Raw genomic sequence first — 22,984 nt, forward strand, 5'->3', positions numbered from 1 at the left:
GAATCAATCTCACAAAAGAGGTGAAAGACCTCTACAGTGAGAACTACAGAACACTAAAGAAAGAAATTAAAGGAAACCTTAGAAGATGGAAAGATCTCCCATGTTCTTGGACGGGCAGAATTAAGATTGTCAAAATGGTCATACTACCAAAAGTTCTATACATATTCAATGCAATTCCAATTAAAATCCCAATGATGTCCCTTACAGAAGTAGAGCAAGGAATCATGAAATTCATCTGGAAGAATAAGAAACCCAGAATAGCTAAAACAATCTTTAGCAGGAAGAGCAAAGCAGGGGATATCGCAACACCAGACCTTCAACTCTACTACAAAGCAATAGAAAGTAAAAAACAGCGTGGTATTGCTACCAAAATAAACAGGTAGATCAATGGTACAGAATAGAGGACACAGAAACAAACCCAAATAAATACGATTTTCTCATACTAGACAAAGTGGCCAAAAATATACAATGGAAAAAAGATAGTCTCTTCAACAAGAGGGAAAACTGGAAATCCATATGCAGCAGAATGAAAATAAACCCCTATCTCTCGCCGTGCACAAAAATCAACTCACAATGGATCAAGGACCTTGAAATCAGACCAGAAACCCTGCATCTTATAGAAGAAAAAGTAGTTCCAAATCTTCAACATGTCGGCTTTGAATCAGACTTCCTTAACATGATTCCCATAGCACAAGAAATAAAGCAATTATCAATAACTGGGATAGATTCAAACTAAAAATCTTTCTCTCAGCAAAGGATACTATCAGCAATGTAAAGAGAGAGAGCCCACAGAGTGGGAGAAAATCTTTGCCATGCATACTTCAGATAGAGCACTAATCTCCAGAATATATAAAGAACTCAAAAAACTCTACACAAAGAATACAAATAACCCAATCAACAAATGGGCTAAGAATATGAACAGACACTTCACAGAAGAAGATCTACAGGCAATCAACAGATATATGAAAAAATGTTTAACATCTCTTAATTAGAGAAATGCAAATCAGAACTACCCTAAGATTCCATCTCACCCCAATTAGAATGGCCATTATCAAGAATGCAAGCAGCAATAGGTGTTGGCGAGGATGTGGGGAAAAGGTATACTCATACATTGCTGGTGGGGTTGCAAATTAGTGCAGCCACTCTGGAAAGCAGTGTGGAGATTCCTTAGAAAACTTGGAATGGAGCCATCATTTGACCTAGCTATCCCACTCCTTGGCCTATACCCAAAGGACTTAAAATCAGCATACTACAGTGATGCAGCCACGTCAATGTTCATAGCTGCTCAATTCACAATAGCCAGATTGTGGAACCAACCTAGATGCCTTTCAGCAGATGAATGGATAAAAAAACTGTGGTATGTATATATATATATAATGGAATATTGCTCAGTCATAAAGAATAATAAAAGTATGACATTTGCAGGCAAATGGATGAAATTGGAAAATATCATGTTAAGTGAGATAAGCCAAACTCAAAAAAATAAAGTACGAATGATCTCGCTGATAAGCAAATGATCACACGTAATGGGGGTGGGAGGGAGGCAAGAATGAAGGAAGAAGGGACTGTATAGAGGGAAAAGAGGGGTGGGAGGGGTGGGGGAAGGAAAAAATAGGAGAATGAATTAAGCGCCATTACCCTATATAGATGTATGATTACAGAAATGGTATGCCTCTACTTAGTGTACACACAAATTAAAAAGATGTATCCCATTTGTTTACAATAAAATAATTTTTTTAAAAAGTGGGAGGGGATTAGTGCTGCTTTCATGTTGTGATGGAAAGAGGATTATATGTTTTAGAAGTAAACGAAACTGAATTTCATTTGCTGTAAAATGCAGGGCAACTTGACGCTAATAAGTCTTATTTTGCTCAGTAGTAAAATGTTTCCAGCTCCCTGATGACATAAAAAAAATGGTCATTCTACCAAAAGAATGAAAGATTTAATTCAATTCTCATCAAAATACCAATGACATTCTTTACAGAAGTAGGAAAAAAATAGTTGTACAATTAATTTGGAAAAATAAGAGACACAGAATAGCCAAAGAAATCCTGAGCAAGAAGGTCAACGCTGTAGGCATCACAATACTGGACCTGAAAGTATACCAGAGTTATAGTAAGAAAACAAAACAAACAACAACAACAACAACAACAACAAAAAAAAAAACCATAGTATTGACATCAAAACCAACATGAAGATCAATGGAATAGAATAGAACCAAATCCACATAGACACAGTCATCTGGTAGTTGATAAAGTGGCCAAAAATATTCATTGTAGAAATGACAGCCTTTTATACAAATGGTGTTGGTAAAAACTAGATATTCATATGTAAAAGAATTAAACTTGATCCCTATCTCTCACTTCACACAAAAGGCAACTTAAAGTGGATCAAAGACCTAGGTATTAGAATAGAAAAATCTGTAAAAACTAGAAGAAAATGTTGACCCGACTCTTTAGCATGTTGGGACAGGCACTAACTTCCTTAACAAGACTCCTAAAACACAAGAAGTGAAATCAAGAATCAAAATGTGGGAAAGCATCAAATTAAAAAGCTTCTGCCAGCAAAGGAAACAATTGAGAGTATAAAGAGAGAGCCTATGGAATGGGAGATTTTTGCCACTTCCTTGTCAGAGAGGGGATCAATATCCAGAACAAATAAAGAACTCAAAATCTTAACATTAAATAAATAAATAAATAACCTACTTAATAAATGGGCAAAAGCACTGAACATGCACTTCTCAAAAGAAGAAACACAAATGGTCCACAAATAAATGAAAATAAATATTTGACATTTCTAGCAAAGGCAAATCAAAACTACATTGAGACTTCATTTCACTCCATTCAGAATAGCAATGATCAAGAATACAAATATTAATAAATGCTGGTGAGGATATGGGGGAAAATTATACATTAGTAGTTGGACTGCAAATTGGTGTAACCATTCTGGAAAGTAGTATGGAGATGTCTCAAAAAGCTAGGAATGGAACCACCACATAATCCAGCTATCCCACTCCTCAGTATATAGCCAAAAATTCTAATATCAGCATACTATATTGACTTTGCCACTTCAATATTTATAGGAGAGCAATTCACAAGAGTCAAGTTATGGAATCATCCCAGATGCCTATCAACATAGGAATGAATGAAAAAATTATGGTATATACAAAATGGAGTTTTACTCAGTCATGAAGAATATTGAAATTATGGCATTTGCTGGTAAATGAATGGAACTAAGTGAAACAAGCCTCACCCGGAAAGTAAAAAGTCAAATGTTTTCTCTCATATGTGGAAACTAGACAAAAATAAGGGGAAAAAGGGATTGGTGGATCTCAGAAAAATAGAAGAGAGATCATTGGAGTAGAGGAAAGTGATTGAGGGGAAGGGACAAGGGACAGGAAAAGGCAAGAATGGTTAAATGAAACTGACCAAACTATTCTGTGTAAATATATAAATATCCCACAGTAATCTCACCTTTATGTATGTCTATAATGCACTAATTAAAAAAAATAGAAATAAAGAGAAGAAAGTTCAGTAAAGTGGAGGATGGGGAACAGAGGAAGGGAACAGAGAATGAAAGAGGAAACAATAATTACTGAATTGGAGAAAATTATATTCCATGTATGTATGATTATGTCAAAATGAATCCCATTATTAGGTGTAACTATAATGCAATAATAAAAATATTTTTAAAAATAATGGTTTGTGATATTGTTTAATTATTTTGTTAAAAATTAGGATTATGTTTTATAACATATCAAATTCCTTATGTGGAAGAACTGTATCTTATTCATCCATGTATTTTCAGAACACCTAGTTTAGTACCAATATTATAAAATCTATATACATTAAATTATGATTTGGTCAAAAATTCATACAAAATATTTATCAGTAATATGCACTTATATTAGGACTTGGTGCCAATATCCTTTATTTCCTTTATGAAATTGAATGAGCAATTGTACCATGCATCTAAAATTATCCACTGCTTTTTTGGAATGTTACTGATTTTTTTGGTTCTAAAATACCCTCTATCTGAAATATCTCAATACCCAAATATTTTTGTACGGATTTCAGGTCAGTCAATGTACAGAAGAGCAAAAGTCCTTCAAATCGAGCATACTCCTCAAGGCAAAAGGCGCTCTGTTTGAATGACTTAGAGATGCTCTGCAACTCCTCTGTCCTGGAGACATTATCTTATTATAATAACCTTTGGTAGTAGTAGTGGACTCTGAGAAGCAAGCAAGTTATGTGATCTGCACATGCACAAAGCTAACTGTACTATGTAACCTAGGTAACTTGATATGACTCTGGAAGAGATAATAAACTGGACTGGCTTTACCACGGAAGCCACTTCTTACTCTTTGTCATCCTGTGTGCTTGCCTCTTTATTAGCTCTCCCCTTAACCCTTATAGTTGGACCCCAGTTAAACTTTACAATTTTTCTTCTGCCCAAGTGACTATACTTTGACATTAAAGAAGAAATTATTACAAAACAAAATGAAAAGGAAAAGATAGCTTGGTTTTTATTTTTTAAACAACATTTGAAGAAAAAGTTAGATAATTTTGGTGAAACATTTTATTTTTGATAGTATAGGATGTAAAGGAAAAAAGTCAACATAGTATATTTTTATTTCTTCTAGTGTAGGACCAGATTTCAAGTCAGTTATATAGTAAACCAATAATATCTAGAACTGTAATAATGAGAACAAATGCTGTCAAAATTAAAAACTCCCAATTGAACATGATTGAAAAAGAAATGTACAAACAAAAATTTCATGAAAATTCAAGTACGTAGGCATTAATTTTTGAAATTGAGCCATGGAAAATTCACTATGAGAACTTAAAATATGCTAGATGATATAAAGGTGAATAATTTTAAATGCATTTATAAATACATTTTCTTTGAAAATTGGTGTTTCTAAATATATCATATAAGGGGAATGATATCTGAAAATAATAATAAAAGACATATATTCTCTTTTTCCTCTTTTTCAGTACTACAGATTCAAAATTCAGGTGTTTGTAATCACTATAGTGATCTCATAAATATTTTCTCCAATTTTATCAGATAAGAAAGTTAAAGTCTTGGGAGATCCATAGATGTTAAATATGATATGAGTCATATTTATTATAAATGATAAAACTAAAATATTATATATTTTATTATTATTATTTTTATACTACCTTTCTTTTTTAATACTCTAGATCTAATACTCCAGATCAGAAATTAAATTTTAGTAATTTCCTTAAGCTCTATGATTTGACACACTTCCCAGTATTTTATTTTATTTAAAAAATTTTTTGTAGTGGAAGATGGACAGTGTGCCTTTATTTTATTTGCTTATTTTTATGTGGTGCTAAGGATCTAACCCAGTGCCTCCCAGTGCTAGGAAAGCACTCTACCACTGAGCTACAGCCCCAGCACCACTTCCCAGTATTTTAGATACCACATACAATAAAAGATTATAGAATAAACATGTTAATTATTCAACTTCACCTCTATAAAAGCATAGGTGATTGACTTCTCATGGAATGTTTTCACTTAGATTGTTTAGTCTCCAAGGTTTTCAATGGGAAGGGTCTATTGAATAATCAAATTAGGAAGTACAATGTTCTAGGAATCCATATATCTGAAGTTTGATTAAATTTTTAAAAATGCATTAATCTGAATTGTAAGTAATTTTCCATTACTCATACAGAAATCCCTAATATTTATTTTACCTGTATCCTTGAGCTTCTTTATCTATTGGTTCATTGAAAGTGTTGTAGATGTTGTGTGTACAACAGTGATGAGAAAAAGAAGATAAGGAAAGAAATTGACCTAGAGTTTCCTTCAACAGAGCTTATAATTTGATGGAGTAAGAATTTTAAAAGTATAATTAGAAAATTTAAAATATGCTATGAAGGAAAAATCAGCATATTCTGTGATGATAAGGGGGTATAATTTAGAAAGAGCAGTTATGGAAGAATTACGTGAGGAAGTGACATTTAACCTGAAGCCTAAAGAGGGAAAGCAGATCGAGAGTCACAGTGGAAACATGAAAATGAGCAAGGGGAAGGCAAATGATAAGTTATGAATATGGACAGTAATCGGGGAACTGGCCATGCAGGATACAGACTACCAACTTTATTCCAATAGCAGTCACAGGATAGTGCATTGGAATTATTTTATGTGGCCTTAAATTTAAAATAGTCCTCTCAGTATTAAATGGAGATGAAGAAAGGAGACATAAATAAGAAGCAAAGAAGGGTATTGCAGTGGTACAGATAAGAGTCGATGTTGACAATAGGAAGCAAAACAAGTAAATGTGCTCAGTAAATAAAGGAGGAAAAATAGGAAGGATGTCATAATAGATTGGGAAGCAGTGATAAATGAGAATGTGTCAGGAATAATAATTTTCCAATCTGAGTAACTGATTTATTAGATGGGGAATGCCATTCATTTGAACAAAACATAAATGTAAGAATATTTCAAATTCAATTAAAGTCTATAGCATGAGTGAATAATCTGTTTAAGTAAAAATTATAGTTTTGTCTTTATTTTTTTTTCTTTAGGGCAAATGGTCTGAAATAAGATGTATGTACTATATGTACTTCAGTAATATTGAACTGTTTAACATATCAAAAATAAATTGAATTTATTTACAAATAAAAATATACTACATTTTTGTTGATCAAAAAATTTGCTTTTAGTCTACCTAGTTTGCTAAAATACTAAACTCTACCAAGACTTCAAATAAACATTCTATCAAATTTTAATTATCACACATACACACACACACACACACACACACACACACACACACACACATGAGAAACAATTTCATTAAATCATTTCCTGAAATAAATTGACAAAGTTTATTAAACGATTACATAGTTTTGTCTAATCTTCTTTAGAATCATGGAAATCATGAAAATAACCTTAATATATATTGTAAAATGTTACATTCATGTGTCCTCCACAAAGTACTAAATATTACACAAAGAGATATTCACAGATAAGATAGTAAGGAATATGGACAATCATGAATACTTCACATAGCTAATGAGAATGGTACAATAACAATGAGGTGACATATATACAAGATGTCACTTCTAATGTGAACATGTGACACTAGTTTTTATATATAGTTATTTAATACTTACAGTAGCCTTAATAGATTAGATTAATTACATTCTTAATATTACCAGGTCAGTTTAAAGATAAGAGAACACAGGTTACCCGATAAATATATATAATTTTTGTTTTTCTGTATAAGGCAAATAATGCATTTAAATTTTAAATGAAGAGCATATTAAACTGTTTGTCCAAATCATGTTGATAGGGGACAGACAGGCGTGAAAACATGAGGTGAAGGGACTAATTCTATGACACAGGCCCACTGTGCTGATCCACACATGCTTTCTTTCTTAAAAATAGCAATTTACTGTGACTTTCTTTGGCTTAAGTTGACAAGATTTGTTATATTCCTTAGCAAATAACCAATTGCCTGCAGGAGAAATGCAGACCTGAAATAATTCCATTAAGAAAACAAGGTACCATGATAGGAGAACTTTTGTGACCCTTTCATAGACTAGGTCGGAGAACTCAGGAAAACAAGGATAATTCTTCCTGATTACAAAATTTGTAAGAATAGGTTCCAATTAGAATTGCTCAGCATGGGCCAGAGTCACCTAAAGTGGTCATGGCAGAGCGAACTTGTAAGTTTGATGTCATCCTGTTGTCAGTCAAAAGTCAAGAGGTTGACCTAGTTGGAATTCTCTGAAAACTTCCCTAGAGCCCCAATAAAACTGAAGGGCAGAAGAAGCACACTGTCTGTCCTCTCTGAGAGGCCCCACTCTCTTGTGAGAGTGTCCCTTTTCCTCTATCCCATCCTTCCTAATAAATTCAACTCTGAGTGACAGGTCTGATATCTCCCTAAGATGATCACAAGAAGCAGAATTGAAAGGGAAGTCCCCCACACTGCCTCAGTTTTCCAGAAGGCCCCAGCCCTGTAACACTGTGAGAGTGCAAAGGACAAAAGCAGACACAATGAGCAAGTCTGGTTCCTAATTCTATTGTCTTTATATTGAATTCAACGTAAGTTTCAACATTTATAAACTTTGGAAGTCTGGACCAATTATCATCATATTCGCTCAAATTTTTCTAAAAAACTAGATTGTGAACAAAAAATACTTTCAAAGTATTTCTGGCTCTAACAATGATTAATGATATATCATAAATAAGGAAAAATGTATCATATCGATAATTTAAAATATTTATCCATAATAAAAGCAGTAAGATGTAGCTTGCCTGAATCTGTGAAATTAGAGAACATTTGAATAAAGTTATATGAGGCAAAACTTTATGATAGAGAAAATTCTATCTTAAATCAAGGAGAACACAATTCTAGAATGAGGTTCTTTCTAAACTGAATGAAATTGTATTGCGATAATTAAATTCATTGATATTCGGTGGATCCCTACTATATACAATTTTGCAATTTTATATACTATATACTATTTTATATCTTATATACTATTTTGCAAGAGGTCTTTAATAACTCCTGTCCTAAAGAGTTTATGGGTCAGTGGAAAACATATTGGTAAGTGAATTAAGTCAGATACAGAAAATCAAGGGTCAGATGTTTTTTGTTTTTCATTAGCAGAAGCTAGATTAAAATTAAGAGGGAAAAGGAGAAGGTGGGGTTGAATCCCATGAAAATAGAAAAGGGATTATTGGAGTAGAGGAAGGGAATTGAGGAGGAGGGAGGAGAGACAGGAAGTGGAAAAATTGTACAGTGAAACTGACCAAATTATCTATGACATATATGAATATACCACAGTGAGTTTTATCTTTATGTATATCTATAATGCACTAATTTAAAAATACATATATAAATAGAAGAAAAACTAGTAGAGTAGAGGAAAGGGAATAGAGGAATGAAAGGAGGAAGGAAAAGGAAAGTAATGGGAACTGCATTGGAACAAATTATATTGTAGGCTTGCAAAATTGTGTCAACATGAACTCCAAAATTATGTACAACTGTAATGCACTAATTTAAAAAGAGGATTTATTGCTCAGTAAGATAAAAGGGTATGTGAAAGTTAGTAATTCAATAAAATATATAAAATATACAGTTGGAAGCTAGATATGTGGAAGCAAGGTGGAAACAATGAGAGCAATTTCTTAGAATATGAAAGGCTTATTACAGAATTAACAATTTAATTATGCCTTAAAGAATAAAAAATAACAGTAAAACTTGGATAGGACATTAAAACATGAGAAAGAGGTCAATAGGTATAGAAAAGGAAATATATACCATTCCAAAACAAAACAAAATCCTATATGCTCTTAAGGTCAATAACATGGAGAAGTACAGCAGGAGTTGAAAAAACATTTTTTGACTATGCTTGGCTGATGTTTCTTGGCTATATGTGTGGAGTTTTGACCATAACTTTAGCAGAATTTCCAGGAGGATGGGAATCTGGTCTGACTTAGTTTCAGAATAATCATTGGGAGTGATGCAATGGAGAATCTTCTGAAATAACCTTGACACCTAGCAAAGTCTCCTGTACCATTGTAATTTATGACAGTAATAGGAATGTAAAAGGAAAATATGGTGCATATACAAAATGACAAAACACTTTCAAAGACAGTTTGGCAGCTTATTATGAAACTAAATGGCCAAACTATCAAAAGTGCTATTTAGATTCAAGGCGATTCTCATCAAAATTCCAATGATGCTTTCCACAGAAATAAAATATTCAGTCATGAAATTCATTTGGAATATTAAAGATTCAGAATAGTTAAAGCAATCCTTAGCAAGAAAGGCAAAGTGGAAAGCACCACAATACCAGAACTTAAATTATACTACAGAGATCTAATAACAAAAATAGCATGATACTGACATCAAAATAAGCATGAAAACCTAAGGAATAAAATAGAAGACACAGACACAAACCCATATTGATACAGTTATCTGAAACTAGACAAAGGTGCCAAAAACATGTTGGAAAAAGACAGCCTCTTAAACAAATGATGCTGGGAAAAATCAAATCCTTATGTAGTAGGGTAGAATTCAACCCCTGTTACTCACCCTGCAGAAAACTCAACTCAAAGTGAATCAAAGACCTATGAATTAAATCAGAAACCTTGCAACTGCTAGGAGAAAATGTCACTCTAACATTACAACATGTCAGCTCAGGAACTGACTTTTTTACCAAAACTCATAAAGCACATGATATAAAATCTGAAATATATAAGATGGCTCAAAATTAAACCGCTTCTTCACAGCAAAGGAAATAATTAGGAGCATTAAGAGGGAGCCTACAGTGGGAGAAAAATCTTTGCACCTGTTTCTTAGATAGGACATTAATATCCAGGATATAAAAAAAAACTCAAAAAATTTAATATCAAAAAACCAAATGATCCAGTTAATAAGTGGGCAAAGAAAATAAACAGATACTTCTCAAAAGAAGAAATACAATTGGTCAACAAATATATGAAAAAATGTTCAACATCTCTAGCAATTAAATGAATATAAATTATAACTATGCTGAGATTTCATCTCACTCCAGTCAGAATGGGAATTATCAAGAATAAAAGTAAAAATAGAGAATTTAGAGAAAAGGGTACACTCATATATTGTTTTCAGGAGTGCAAATTGGTGTAAATACTCTGGAAAATAGTATGAAGAATCCTCAAAGAAACTTGGAATAAAACCACCACATGACCTGGTATGTATCCAAAAGATTTAAAATCAGCATACTATAGTGATGCATCAATGTTTATAATATCTCAATTCACAAGAGTTATGCTCTGGAGTCAACCTAGGTGCCCTTAAACAGAAGAATGATAAGGAAATTGTGATATATATATATCACAATTTATATATCACATTATATCATGCAATATATCACTATATATATATATATATATATATATAATGAAGTATTACTCAGTCATTAAGAAGAATGACTTCAGGGCATTTGTCAGTAAATGGATGGATTGAAGACTATCATGCTAAGTGAAAGAAGTCAATCCCCAAAAAACCAGAGGTCAAATGTTTTTTCTGATATGTGGAAGCTAACCCACAATAAGGAGGCAGGGGGAGAATAGTTTAGGGGATTAGACAAAGGGGAATGAAGGGAAGGGAGGAGGAATGGGATAGGGAAGAACAGTAGAATGAATTGGACCTAGTATTCCTATATACACATATACATAGAGCACAGTGAATTTCACCATTGTCCAGAAGACATTAATTTTTTAAAAAAATATAATTAAGTAGCAGAAAGCTCAGTAGAGTAGAGAAGAAGGGGTGGAATGAAGGGAGGGGAGGTACTGGGGTGTGATTTAGAACAAATTATATTCCATGCCTTTTTAATTATATAAAAATAAATTTTATTATTATGTATAACTAAAAATAACCAATAAAAAATTAAAAACAGACACTAAACATGATCTCACCATATGATTCAGAAATCACACTCCTTGGTATTTACAGAAGGGAATTGATAATATTACTTCACAAAAACTGCATGAGAAATTTATATCAGGTTTATTCATAACTGACAAAATCTGGAAGTTACAAAGGTGCTCTTTAGTAAGAGAATTAATAAAAAATCTGTGATATAGCTAGACAATTGCATTTTATTTGGCATTAAAAGAAATAGGTTATCAGGCCATGAAAAGACATGCAGAAAGCTTTAGTGCATATTATAAAGTGAAAGAACTAAATCTGCAAAGGTTACCTACTGTATCTTATTCTGGAAAGGCAAATCTATATAGATACTAAAAAATTCAGTTGTGTCAAGAAGTAGGGAGGGGTGCTGAAAAAGGAGCAAACAGGATTTGTAGAGCAGTGCAACTACTTTGTATGATACTATATGTTATGTGCACCTCATAATGCATTAGTTAAAACAGAGATTGTAAAATACCAAGAGTAAATCCTAATGTAAACTGCAGAGTTTGGATGAATAAAAAATGTCAATGTAAGCTCATCAATTGTATCGAATAAACCACTCTGGTAGAGGGTGCTGATAACTGAGAAGGTAGAGAATGTATCAGAAAACTCTGTACCTTCTATCACTTTTGTCTTTTATAAACAAAATCAAAGAAAATGATGACAGACAAATATATTTTGAAGTAGAAACCATGGGTGGGAAGGAAAGGAGATGCAGCTGAAGGATATACACATATGTAGTAGCAGACAGGTAGAATGGCAGTCTAAGATCTAATGCACAATATGAGCACTTTAATGCAATTGCACTGTCTTAGGGGTAAAAGAAGATAGAAAGTGCATCAACTGAACAATAATCAGAAGGTATGCAGTAGGTGAGGGATGCAAACACAATGACATCTCCTAAGGACTAGAGGGGTACTTCATAATATAATGACCACCAAAGAGGGCCAGACGAGCAAGGTTGAGACTTTGTGTTTATTACAAGAAAGATAACAAATTTGTTCACTTCCCTTGGGGTATGTACAGTGTGACGTGCTTGACAAAACTCCATATGGCCAAGTCCAACAGACACCTGTGTTGTCAGCTCAATGCTCAGGAGAGAGGTTACCACAGGGAATTTCACTTAACGTTACTTTGAGAGACATGAGTATATATGAAGGTGCTGACTGAATGTAGACAAATGAGAGAACTAGAGGTAGTTTTTAGAGGAAGGTTAACATTTAAAATATGAGAATTGAACACCAGCAATATCATCCCTCAGTCTGCAGAGTTGTAGGATGAGAACCAAGGAAGTTTCACATAAATATGTGAATCCACATAAATTACAAAAAGATTAAGGATTGAGAAATGCTTTTGAGTTTGATATTTATAGACAGACCTAATAAGATATATGATTTTATATGATGTTAGAGATGGGATGTGAGTAAAATTCAGATTAGATAGACACAGGCAGAAGAGACAGACAAAAAAGGGACAGTTATAGATATATTGGCACTTGGATTGATTGATAAATTTAGATAATTTTGTCATCGAGGTGAAGAATCAGTGGGTGGTTGCATTCCAGAGCTTCCTCTGGGAGAAATGTTTATAGCAAGGCTAATAATCCAATTACAGTTTCAGTTATGGAAGTAAAGATGCTGCTTTAAGACAATATTAATCTTAATTTCAGTTCATCACACATATAATCAGAATCACTTTGGTCCTTTTCACAATAATCAAGCATAAGGGATATACATAATCTCAGTGGTATAATCTATAGCTTACAGTTTTCAACAAGGACCTGGTTACATATTTGTGACTAATCTATCCACTTCCTATGGGCAATGATAGCTTTCTCATAGTAAGAATATAGTAAAGAATTTAGTATCAGGTCAAAATAATCTCATGGCTATGTTGAGAATGACATTACAATAATTAAAATGTGTTATCCTGCCCTCTTTTTTCTGTAGAGTGCTCATTATCACCTTCATTTCTAATATTTTCACTCTTTTTGATTTAAGATTATTAACCAAAAAGAAAACTGGTTCTTCTTTGGGGTCAGTGGGGTCAATGAGCAGTAGGGGGTGTAGCATAGCAAACAATGTCATGACCCTAAAAGGGCTTTTGCCAATAACAGTTCTAAACCAGTTTGCTTTGTTTTAATTTTTTCTCTCAATGGGAAATCCATTTCCTTTTATTTCTGGGCTCCTGGAGGATGATTGATAGTCAAACATTCATTTACCACATACCAGGAATAACATTAGAAATACTAATTATAAAGCTTAATTTCTTGGCTTTTAAATAATTTTTTAAAATTTCAGGCATATAGACACAAACAACAATTTATCTTCATATCTGCATAATTCAGGGAATTATATAAAATATAAATCTTTAAATGCAAAGCAAGATCTGTTTTATAAAGTGATACATAAGGGAAATTAACTTTTGTAGCTTTCAAATGCCAGAAATAAGCCTTTGATCCCTTAAGGCAAACATTTTTGAGATACAGTTCCACCACATAATTACGATCGTTTTCTTAGTTACATTTTCCAGTTCCCTGCTGGCTGTTTTTTTTTTTCTATAAACTTACTTTTATTTCCAATTATATCATTATGGAGAAGAGGATCAGGTCTAATTAAATAAGAACATGAAAATAATTGTCATTCCTTTATCTGTATAAATTGAAATTTTGCTACCTAAGAAAGAGTGTTCCATTGAAGAAAAATGTAGCTCACTTAGTCGATCAATAGACCAGAAATAAAAGCTAGTACATTTATAAATTCTTGCTCATTCATATTTTCATTCATTCATTTCTTGATGTATATTGGCCTTCCTTTCTTTCATTTTCAAATAAAGATTTATTAATCATCTATTACATAAGTCATCTGATATATGAGAGGAAGTGTGGATACAGTTGCTATGGATGTAATAATAAATTAATTATAATCCTGCTCTTAAAATAAATGAGTAAAACAGTTAAATTATTTTAAATCAAATATAAACAGGTCACATAACTGCTTACATCTAATAATGACTTTATTTTACTTTTCAGTCCATATAGAATTATATATGTATACTTCTATTTGAAAAGTGAGCAACAATTTAAATTCATTTAAACTTAAGTCATATAAGTATGAAATTCATTCTTATTTCTTAAGTGACTTCCTAATACATTGTGTGATGTCCATGGAAATAACTGTTTTGTGCATATCCATACATTATATGGTAGTTACCTGTATGACACTGTCCCCTGGGCGCATGTCTGTATAAACATAGACATCATAGGATATTTCTGGGAAGGTTGGAGTGTTGTCATTTGCATCCATCACTTGAATATTGACAATAACTGGCTCACTTTCTTGTACACCATCAAATGCTGTTATCTTTAGGGGAAGAAAAATACACTTAATAGAGAAGTCATGCAAATACAAACAGTAAAGAATCCACTCTTACAACTTAATGAGTTTTTAATAAATTATTTACAATTTTAAAAGGGCTCAAAGATTTTTGTCGAAGAAAGGAAATAATAAAAATACAATACTACGTGTATTCAAAAGTGTTTAATGTACTAAAAAGCAATTATTAAGGATTCTGTTTTACTTTTAATGCATTCCACTCCAAGCACTTTTTAAATAAGAGGATATGCAAAATATCTTAGAGGCTTAAAGTGGATCAATAACATTACTGATTTTTAATAACTAAATACAAAGTAATCCTTAGAAAGTAATTGGAAAATATTCTTCATGTTTACTTATTTTGTATACAATGGAATATTTACTTTTTTTTGGAGGATTTTAATTATACAGACTAATGGGGTTCTTTGTGGGACATCTGTACATGAAAATAACATACTTGGCTCATGTCCATGCCCCCATTCTTCTACCTTGCCCTCCCCTCCAACTCACCCACCCCCTTTCTCTTCCCTAATAGTCTACTACTTTCATGCTGTCTTTTTTCCCTTAGATAAAACAGTTGCTTTTATAGTTAACATGCTTACATCAGTCAAGAAATTAGGTACACTAGATATGTTAAATTATATTGTAGAAATTTATCAAATCATTATTTTTAAAGGGCTCACTGGCATATGTCACTAGTGATAACTTAATCTCACTATTAAAAATTTGAAAACTTGATCATTGCTAATAAGGATTACATTGGACTACTTTGGAGTTTCTCTAATTTTGTCTCACAAGAACCTATTGGATAGTTGTTTTCTTTCATTTGTACTGTGGTGGGGTAGAAGTTGCAGAACACTTTGGTAACAGATAGCAAGTTATGAAAGATTATAAGCATGATGGAAAAAGGATTTCAAAATTGAAAGTACCAAATTTTTTTAAATGTTTCGTTTTTAATAATTGTACTGTATATACTAGTGTTTTATAAATGTGTGATAAAGGTGTCCCTCTTGATTTTTCTTCATTTAAAAAAATTGAAAGTGCCTGACAAACAAAATCAGTCTGCAAGTATTAGACTGTTGACTTCGTGTGAATGACTTCTGGAAACAACTATGCATCTAAGTTTTACAATTGTGAGACAAGGTTTTCTAGAAGTTCCAGTCTTAAGTTGTGTAGGCCTCTCCAGAAAGAAATTCCAAGTAAGTTCGTTAAGTTGTGTCTATCTACTCATCTTTTCTTATACTTTATTAAAGGATTTGGGTATAGTTGAAATTTTTAAAATCTGTATTCATCTCTCAACCCTATTATACTAGTTCTCTGTGTGTGTGTTTACATATTTTTTGCCTACTTCGCGCTAAATATGTTCAATCACAACTTTAATAACATTCATTCCCAAAGATCCTCTGGAGGATGATTTGCAAAGGCTCATCCTAAAAGGAATTGCCGGATGTTTTCCTCCGGAGCATGGTTTTTTTTCTGCTGGGTTTTTCTGATAATATATTACTCATTTCAGTCTGAACGGATTGCTTAAGGGGACGAGGGGAATACAACAAAAATTCCAGAAAATATTACCTACAATTTGAAAAACAATGGGTCTTACCACTAACAAAATTAAAAATAATTTTGCAACCGTGGCAATGAGTCCCTGAAAGCCTCTGGAGAAATAGTTATATATCTGCCTTTGTCTCCAACAGGCGGGTTAAATTCTAACGATGGTGGTGGGGTAAAAGAATAAGGTTTCACAACATTCCTTCCTTCCTACAAAGAATAGGTCACCCCTATAATAAACATTGATGCACAATGCCCTGTTCTGGAAAAAAGAGCTAAATAAGACAAGGTAATTTATTCAGTAAAAAAAAACTGGCCACGAGAACCACTGCGACCGCTGCCCCCCCCAACCTTGATTAGTCAAGCCCAACCCATGATTTATCTACTCAATGCTATTGACATTTGGATCAGATAATTCTTTGTGAGGGGTGCTCTATGTATCATAAGATTCTCAGCAGCATCTTTTATGTCTAGCCACCAGAGGCCAGTAGCACTCCCTCATGTTGTGACAACCAGAAATGCCTCCAGAGGTTGTAAAACATTCTCTGAATGTAAAAAATTACCTCCAGTTGAGAACTACTAGCCCAACCCTATGACAAAATTTAAAGTACAGTAATAAAAAGTTGAAGATATGATTATTTGGTGAATTTTAGTTCATATTATTAATTGTTAGTTTATGGTGAAGACTGAAGAAGCGTTTCCCATTTGTGGAGAAAATATTAATGTAGTTACACAAATTTATGCATCAATAAAGGTGAAATACATGTGAAGAAGTTTTTGCAATTGATATTTTCTCTGATGTTATCTGAAATATTGAGGTTTTTTTTCCTCAAGTCATTGACCTTGTCACTTTTAATCAGACATCTCTTTCCATTTCAAACATACAGACATATATAAGCATATATATGAAATCTTTTTACCGAAAATGTGTAAGTTTGCTGTTCTTCCCTGTCCACTGGTTGCAGCAGGGTGAGGTAGCGAGTGATACCAGTCTGTGTGACAGTGAAGACTGATGTGTAATCATTCAGAAAAAGGTGAAGTTCTGGGTCTTTTGTCTTAAAAAAAAAAAAGTTCATTATTGAAAATGTTGATTAAATAATGTGGCTACTAGTTTATTACCTAAAAGTTCATTTTAAACATTTGATACAAAATACATGTATATAATTGTATTAAGATTTCCTAAAGAAAAAAGATTTATTTACTGATAAATGGTCTAAGGTGGTCAAAAAATAGTGATTTATAGTGAGAAATACAGAATATTGAAATATGTAGTAGAAGTTTGGAGATATAGCTGAGTGGTACAGAGCTTGCTTACCATGCACAGAAACCAAAGTTCAAACCTTACATTGTAAAACTAATTTTTAAAAGAAAAGTATTAGTATAATTAATAAAAAAGCAAGAAAAAGAGTAGGAAACAATCCAATTGAATATATCCTTATTACTTAATATCAATATTTTCCATAATTTTATTGTACTAAAGAAATAAGAAATAAATGTAAGAAAAGGAAATTGGAGCCCAGAAGTTTAGTTATAAGATTTTACAGTTACTTCATTTGTAGTAATAAACTGCTCATATGCATATTGCTATCTATTCTTGTTTTAACGTAAAATAGGAATAAAATCAGTTATGCATTATTCATTATCCATAAATATCATGCTTGCTCCTCATTTTATTATTGCAAAGGTTCTCCAAAGGGAAACATAACACTTACTTTAATTAGAGTATTTCACATTATTTTCTTGAAAAACTATATATGAATTTAACACAGGTATTTATTAAGAGATCCTTGAAAAAATGATATATGCTTACTGAGGTTCAAGTATAGTCAAAGGTTCAATAATAATATAAAACTAACTTGGCACTGGAAACTCTCCACAATTTTATTGCCACCCCTGAATGATAATTATTCTCTGCGATTCAGAGAAAGAACAGATATAAAGCCAGGAGACCTGGATTGGTGTATTTGTAGTGGGAAGGTAAAGCTGTTGGGACACCAAAAGGCGACTGTTGAAAGAGTGGAATATGGGGAAGACTATAAAAAATAAAAAGGCATAATATGGGGAGATCAGGTATCTTTATGGATTATGATACCTTATGAAATACTATGCACAGTATGATGTGAAATAATTTCATAAGAAATGACTTTTTTCTAAGTCTAGTATCAAGGACATAGAATAGAAGAGAAAGTAGAAGATTGTTAAACAAGTGTTAGTTTGAAAATAAAACCAGGACTCACATTTCTTTAATTTCTTTGTAGAAAAATAAAGTTGTAAAACACACTACTACAATTAAAAGTGGGTGCAATTTGAATCACACTGTACTTTATACATTTTTTCAAAACAGATATCTGTATTTGTTTCAAAAAAATTTTAAATGAATGATTTTATATATTCATAATATCTCCTTTTGTAGTAACTTCTGTGTTCATGACTTTAAGATCAGCATGCTGTATTTATCTCTGAATAATGCAACAATTAATGCTCTAGGTAATAATTTCCATTGGTCTATTCATTACAAAATATTCACATACATTAAAACACAGTGGTCAAGATATCTTGCACTCTGATATTTTCAAACAGGTATTTCAGGCATTTGCATTTTAGTGTCATGAGCCCAATTTAAGATATGGATGGAATGTGGGTTATTTTGATTGATCAAATATGATAGTCAGTTTTAAAAAATTCAATTATTTGTTTATGAAAGCAACATAATTTGAACTACATTCTAGAAGATTCTCATTATTTTGTTATACTTTATAATCATGATGAAATTCACTTATTACTTCAAGGATGATCAACAATATTAGCATTCAGTTTCAATCAATAATAAACCAAATAGTATGTATTTTTCCTGTTTTCTGAGTGTCAACAACAGTGCATCTAATACATTTCATATTATTAATAACTTTAGTGTCTAGTACTACTCTGTACTCTGTAGCAAGTTTTGCTGTGTGGCTTGTTTACCAACTATTTACTTTTTCCTGTTTGTACAAATCCTTAATTGTCAAATATTTTGATTTTAAAATGATACACAAATTTGATAGTACATAAAATGCCTCATATTGCATAAACAAAGATATTAAAGGTCTTCTGAAAATTTAAGTATCTCAACTTCTTGACTTCTTTTATAGTAACTAGCAAGAGACCATTCAAAACATCTCTTAGAATTACAGATTGTTATTTCATATAAGCGATAATATAATATATGCAATTGGAAGTATACAAGACCTGTCATAAATCATCCTAATCTGTTTTGCACAGTTAATCTATGATTGAAATAGAACTCCTTGATATTTACATTTATTTAAATGGTAGCCTTTATATGTATGTTTCTGTACATACATACACATACATATATGTATATCATACATAGATGCTATTGGTGAATATCTTGGTATTTCCTTAAGTATGAAAATGTAAGACAGATTTGGAAATGTTCAGCAAATTATCATTCGGAGTTTAATATTTTAACTTGACTTGTAAAGCAATGTTCCAGAAAGTATATTGTTTTTATGCATTTTATAAAAATTTCATGTAATATTAATATCAAACTTTAGTGTATACCTGTTATCAACTAAACTATTGTTTTGATTAACAATATTTACAGTGAAAGATTTTGCTGCTCTTGACAAGTCCAGTTATGTAAAAAATTTAGTAAGGAACAATGTATATAATAAAGTCAAACATTCTTCTTTCAAACCCTTTAAAACTTTGGTCCTTCTTTTAACACAGTGCATCATGATATACAGTTTGGATTTCATAAATGTATTAGAATTATATTACTTCAGTAGAAGTACTAAATTCAGTCAACATTTGTATATTTGTAACACTTCTTCCTATGTAAGTGTTACATACACTTAAGTTTCATGGACTAGGATATAAGTAGATAAATAATTATCTCTTAATTTCCTGTTAGGACAGTATCTATTTTGAAGTAGTTGGGTCTGTTGGATTATTTAAAATGAATAGTTGTGTTCTAAATCAGTATATAAACAGATAATTGATTAAAATCATTTTCTTCTGTGACATAAGGAAATATTTACTATAAAATATGCATTTGGTATATATCAAAAATACGATTTATTACTGTATTGACTTGTATATTATTTTGGGAGAATAAAATAAATTCTGACACACGCAATGACAGAAAAATGAATATAAATATAAATGCATTTATAAAACAATAGCAATTAAATACATGAATATAAAATAAACAAAAGTATCCCATTATTTAAAATTCAAATATGACACTACTGAATTTTAAATCAATTTAGAATATATAATGGGAATCAAAACATTTTCTCACACACAAGATGATATGCATGTTTATACATGTGCACATAAAGCTTATACACATATGTACATGTGCATATGTATGTACACTTACCTATGTACATGCATATTTAAATATGACAAAACATAACAGGAAATAACAATTTTCATCTGATTGTAATTAATTAGCAAATAGTTGCTGAGGTACCTAGTTCCAAAAGGTTCAATTTCAAATTTAGTCTTTTAGAAAGAATGCTGTAATGCATTACTAATGTCTGTAATAGACAAAAAATAATATTAAATAAACTTTATCAAAGTTCACAATGAAATTTATAAACTACAAAATTTCCTTGTGAATTACAAAATTTCATGGTACAATAATGAATAATATGGTGTAAATAAACTTTCTTAAAGCAGTTTTAGATGTGATAGTGAAGTTATTCTAGAAAATAGAAAAAAGCAGAAGTGAACCACAGCAATTAACAATCACAAAATCAGCACCTAATACCTACAGGAACTCCACCAGGTGGAACCTATAAGCAAATCAGACATGAAATAAACACTGTAAATATGAATAATTACAACTGCACACTTGATTTATAAAAATGTATGCTTTTAAGTAAAAGAGGAATAAAACACAATTTTCCAGTATGTTTAAATTAACAACTATTCCCAAAATACATAGAACATTTTTCTTACCATTGTAATGTACACATAATGTAGCAATAATATTTTTATAAATATCCATCTAAAGCACATAATATCTTTAAGAGTATATTGAATTTACTTTCTATGATACTTGTGTCTTGAAATAATAACACTTTATGAAAATCAACTTACATGAATGAATGAATGGAAACTATACAATTCTCTTTTTACTAGTCAAATGGGTGATCTCTATGTTTCTTGTTCTCTATTATTTTCTAGCTAGAATTCAATAATCAACTTTAAGTTGCTCTTATGCTGTAATCATGGCAGTCTCATATCTGCCCTTTATAGACCTTGTGCATTACCTAATCCACTTCTATCAGGGACTATTTTGAAACTACAATGTGGTAAGAGTACTTTAAAAACCATAAATGTAAGGCACTTATATACATTTATACATACAAATATAAATCTCTATATGTCTATATGCATCTATACAAAAGAAACACTGGTACTTTTTCAGGACCTTTTTTTTTTTTTATTTTACTCTGACTGTTAGGATTCCTTCTAACTCAAAATCTCCACTGTAAAAGTAACATCATAACTCTTCACTCCACAACACCGTGTCTTAAACTTTTATCTCATTTTCTACTTAATTGAAGGAAGAAATCCAGCTTGATTTCTGGAAAAATTGATTCAAGTTTGTCTCTCCTTGGCATCTGTCCTTGTTAGAACCATTCTTTAAACAATTCATGGCAGCCCACCCCTGAAGTGACCAATTCTCTTTTCATACCTGAGAATTGATCTCCAATTTTATTGGTGATACTGGTCTGAGGTGACATGTCTCTTTCTTCTTAAACAGCTTATCCCTATGCTGATTATTTTCACTAATTCTGGTTTTCATCAGCTTCAATTTTAGCATGTAGTAAATTTTTTTTCATAAAATAAAACCACCCAGAAATTTTCTTATTAATGCAGATTTTTAAAGATTCTAGCAATGAATAAATTTACGTCATAAAAATAATGAGTGTTTGGCCAAGAAAAAGAGATGATTCAGAAGAACATAAATTCATCTTCAAACACATTAGTAACTTTCACAGATTTATATTCTATGCTCTGGTTAATTGAAATTTTAAAGAAAATGCGTGAGTTCCAAGTAGGTTGGTTTCATATCAATAAGAGGATGAACCACCTAAGAATTGAATTGGCCAACCATGGAAAGGGCTATATTCTAAATTATTGAATTAACTAACTCAACTGCATTAAAATTTTTGAATCATATATTAGATATCATCATTCCTTCAATCATATCTGAAGAATTATTAAAATCTATGAAGTGCTGGAAAATGTGGTAGGTGTTTAGGAATCATATGTTATTAAGGTACAGGACTTTTCCCAAGAAATTTAAACTCAGTGAGGGAGAAAGACCCACATTCATTACAAAGTTGGACATGTAATGTTAGAGACATACACTGCGAAGGTGTTTACAATGCAACTTGAGCAAAGAATGCCATGAAAAAGATTTTCGAGTAAGGAAATGCCTGAGCTGAATTATAAAAACTGTACATTAAATATGTTATCTATGCTGCTCTGTATAAAAGAAGATGAAAGCTTTCAAAACATAGAAAAATGTAACAAAGAAAATTAGATAAAACATAACTTGGTCAATGCAGGAAACTGTAAGTAATTGATAAAT

General features: G+C 31.7%; 1 protein-coding gene across 1 annotated transcript in view; it reads right to left on the reverse strand.

Annotated features, from left to right (window-relative positions):
* The window catches only part of Pcdh15 (protocadherin related 15), a 942,952-nt gene that overhangs the window by 318,856 nt on the left and 601,112 nt on the right, over positions 1 to 22,984 (reverse strand). The window contains 3 exon segments of the mRNA XM_047552806.1: positions 14,659 to 14,808; positions 17,289 to 17,423; positions 21,153 to 21,173. Of these exon segments, the coding sequence (XP_047408762.1) occupies positions 14,659 to 14,808; positions 17,289 to 17,423; positions 21,153 to 21,173 (306 nt within the window).

This window comes from Sciurus carolinensis, chromosome 5, assembly GCF_902686445.1.
Source record: "Sciurus carolinensis chromosome 5, mSciCar1.2, whole genome shotgun sequence".
NCBI lineage: Eukaryota > Metazoa > Chordata > Mammalia > Rodentia > Sciuridae > Sciurus > Sciurus carolinensis.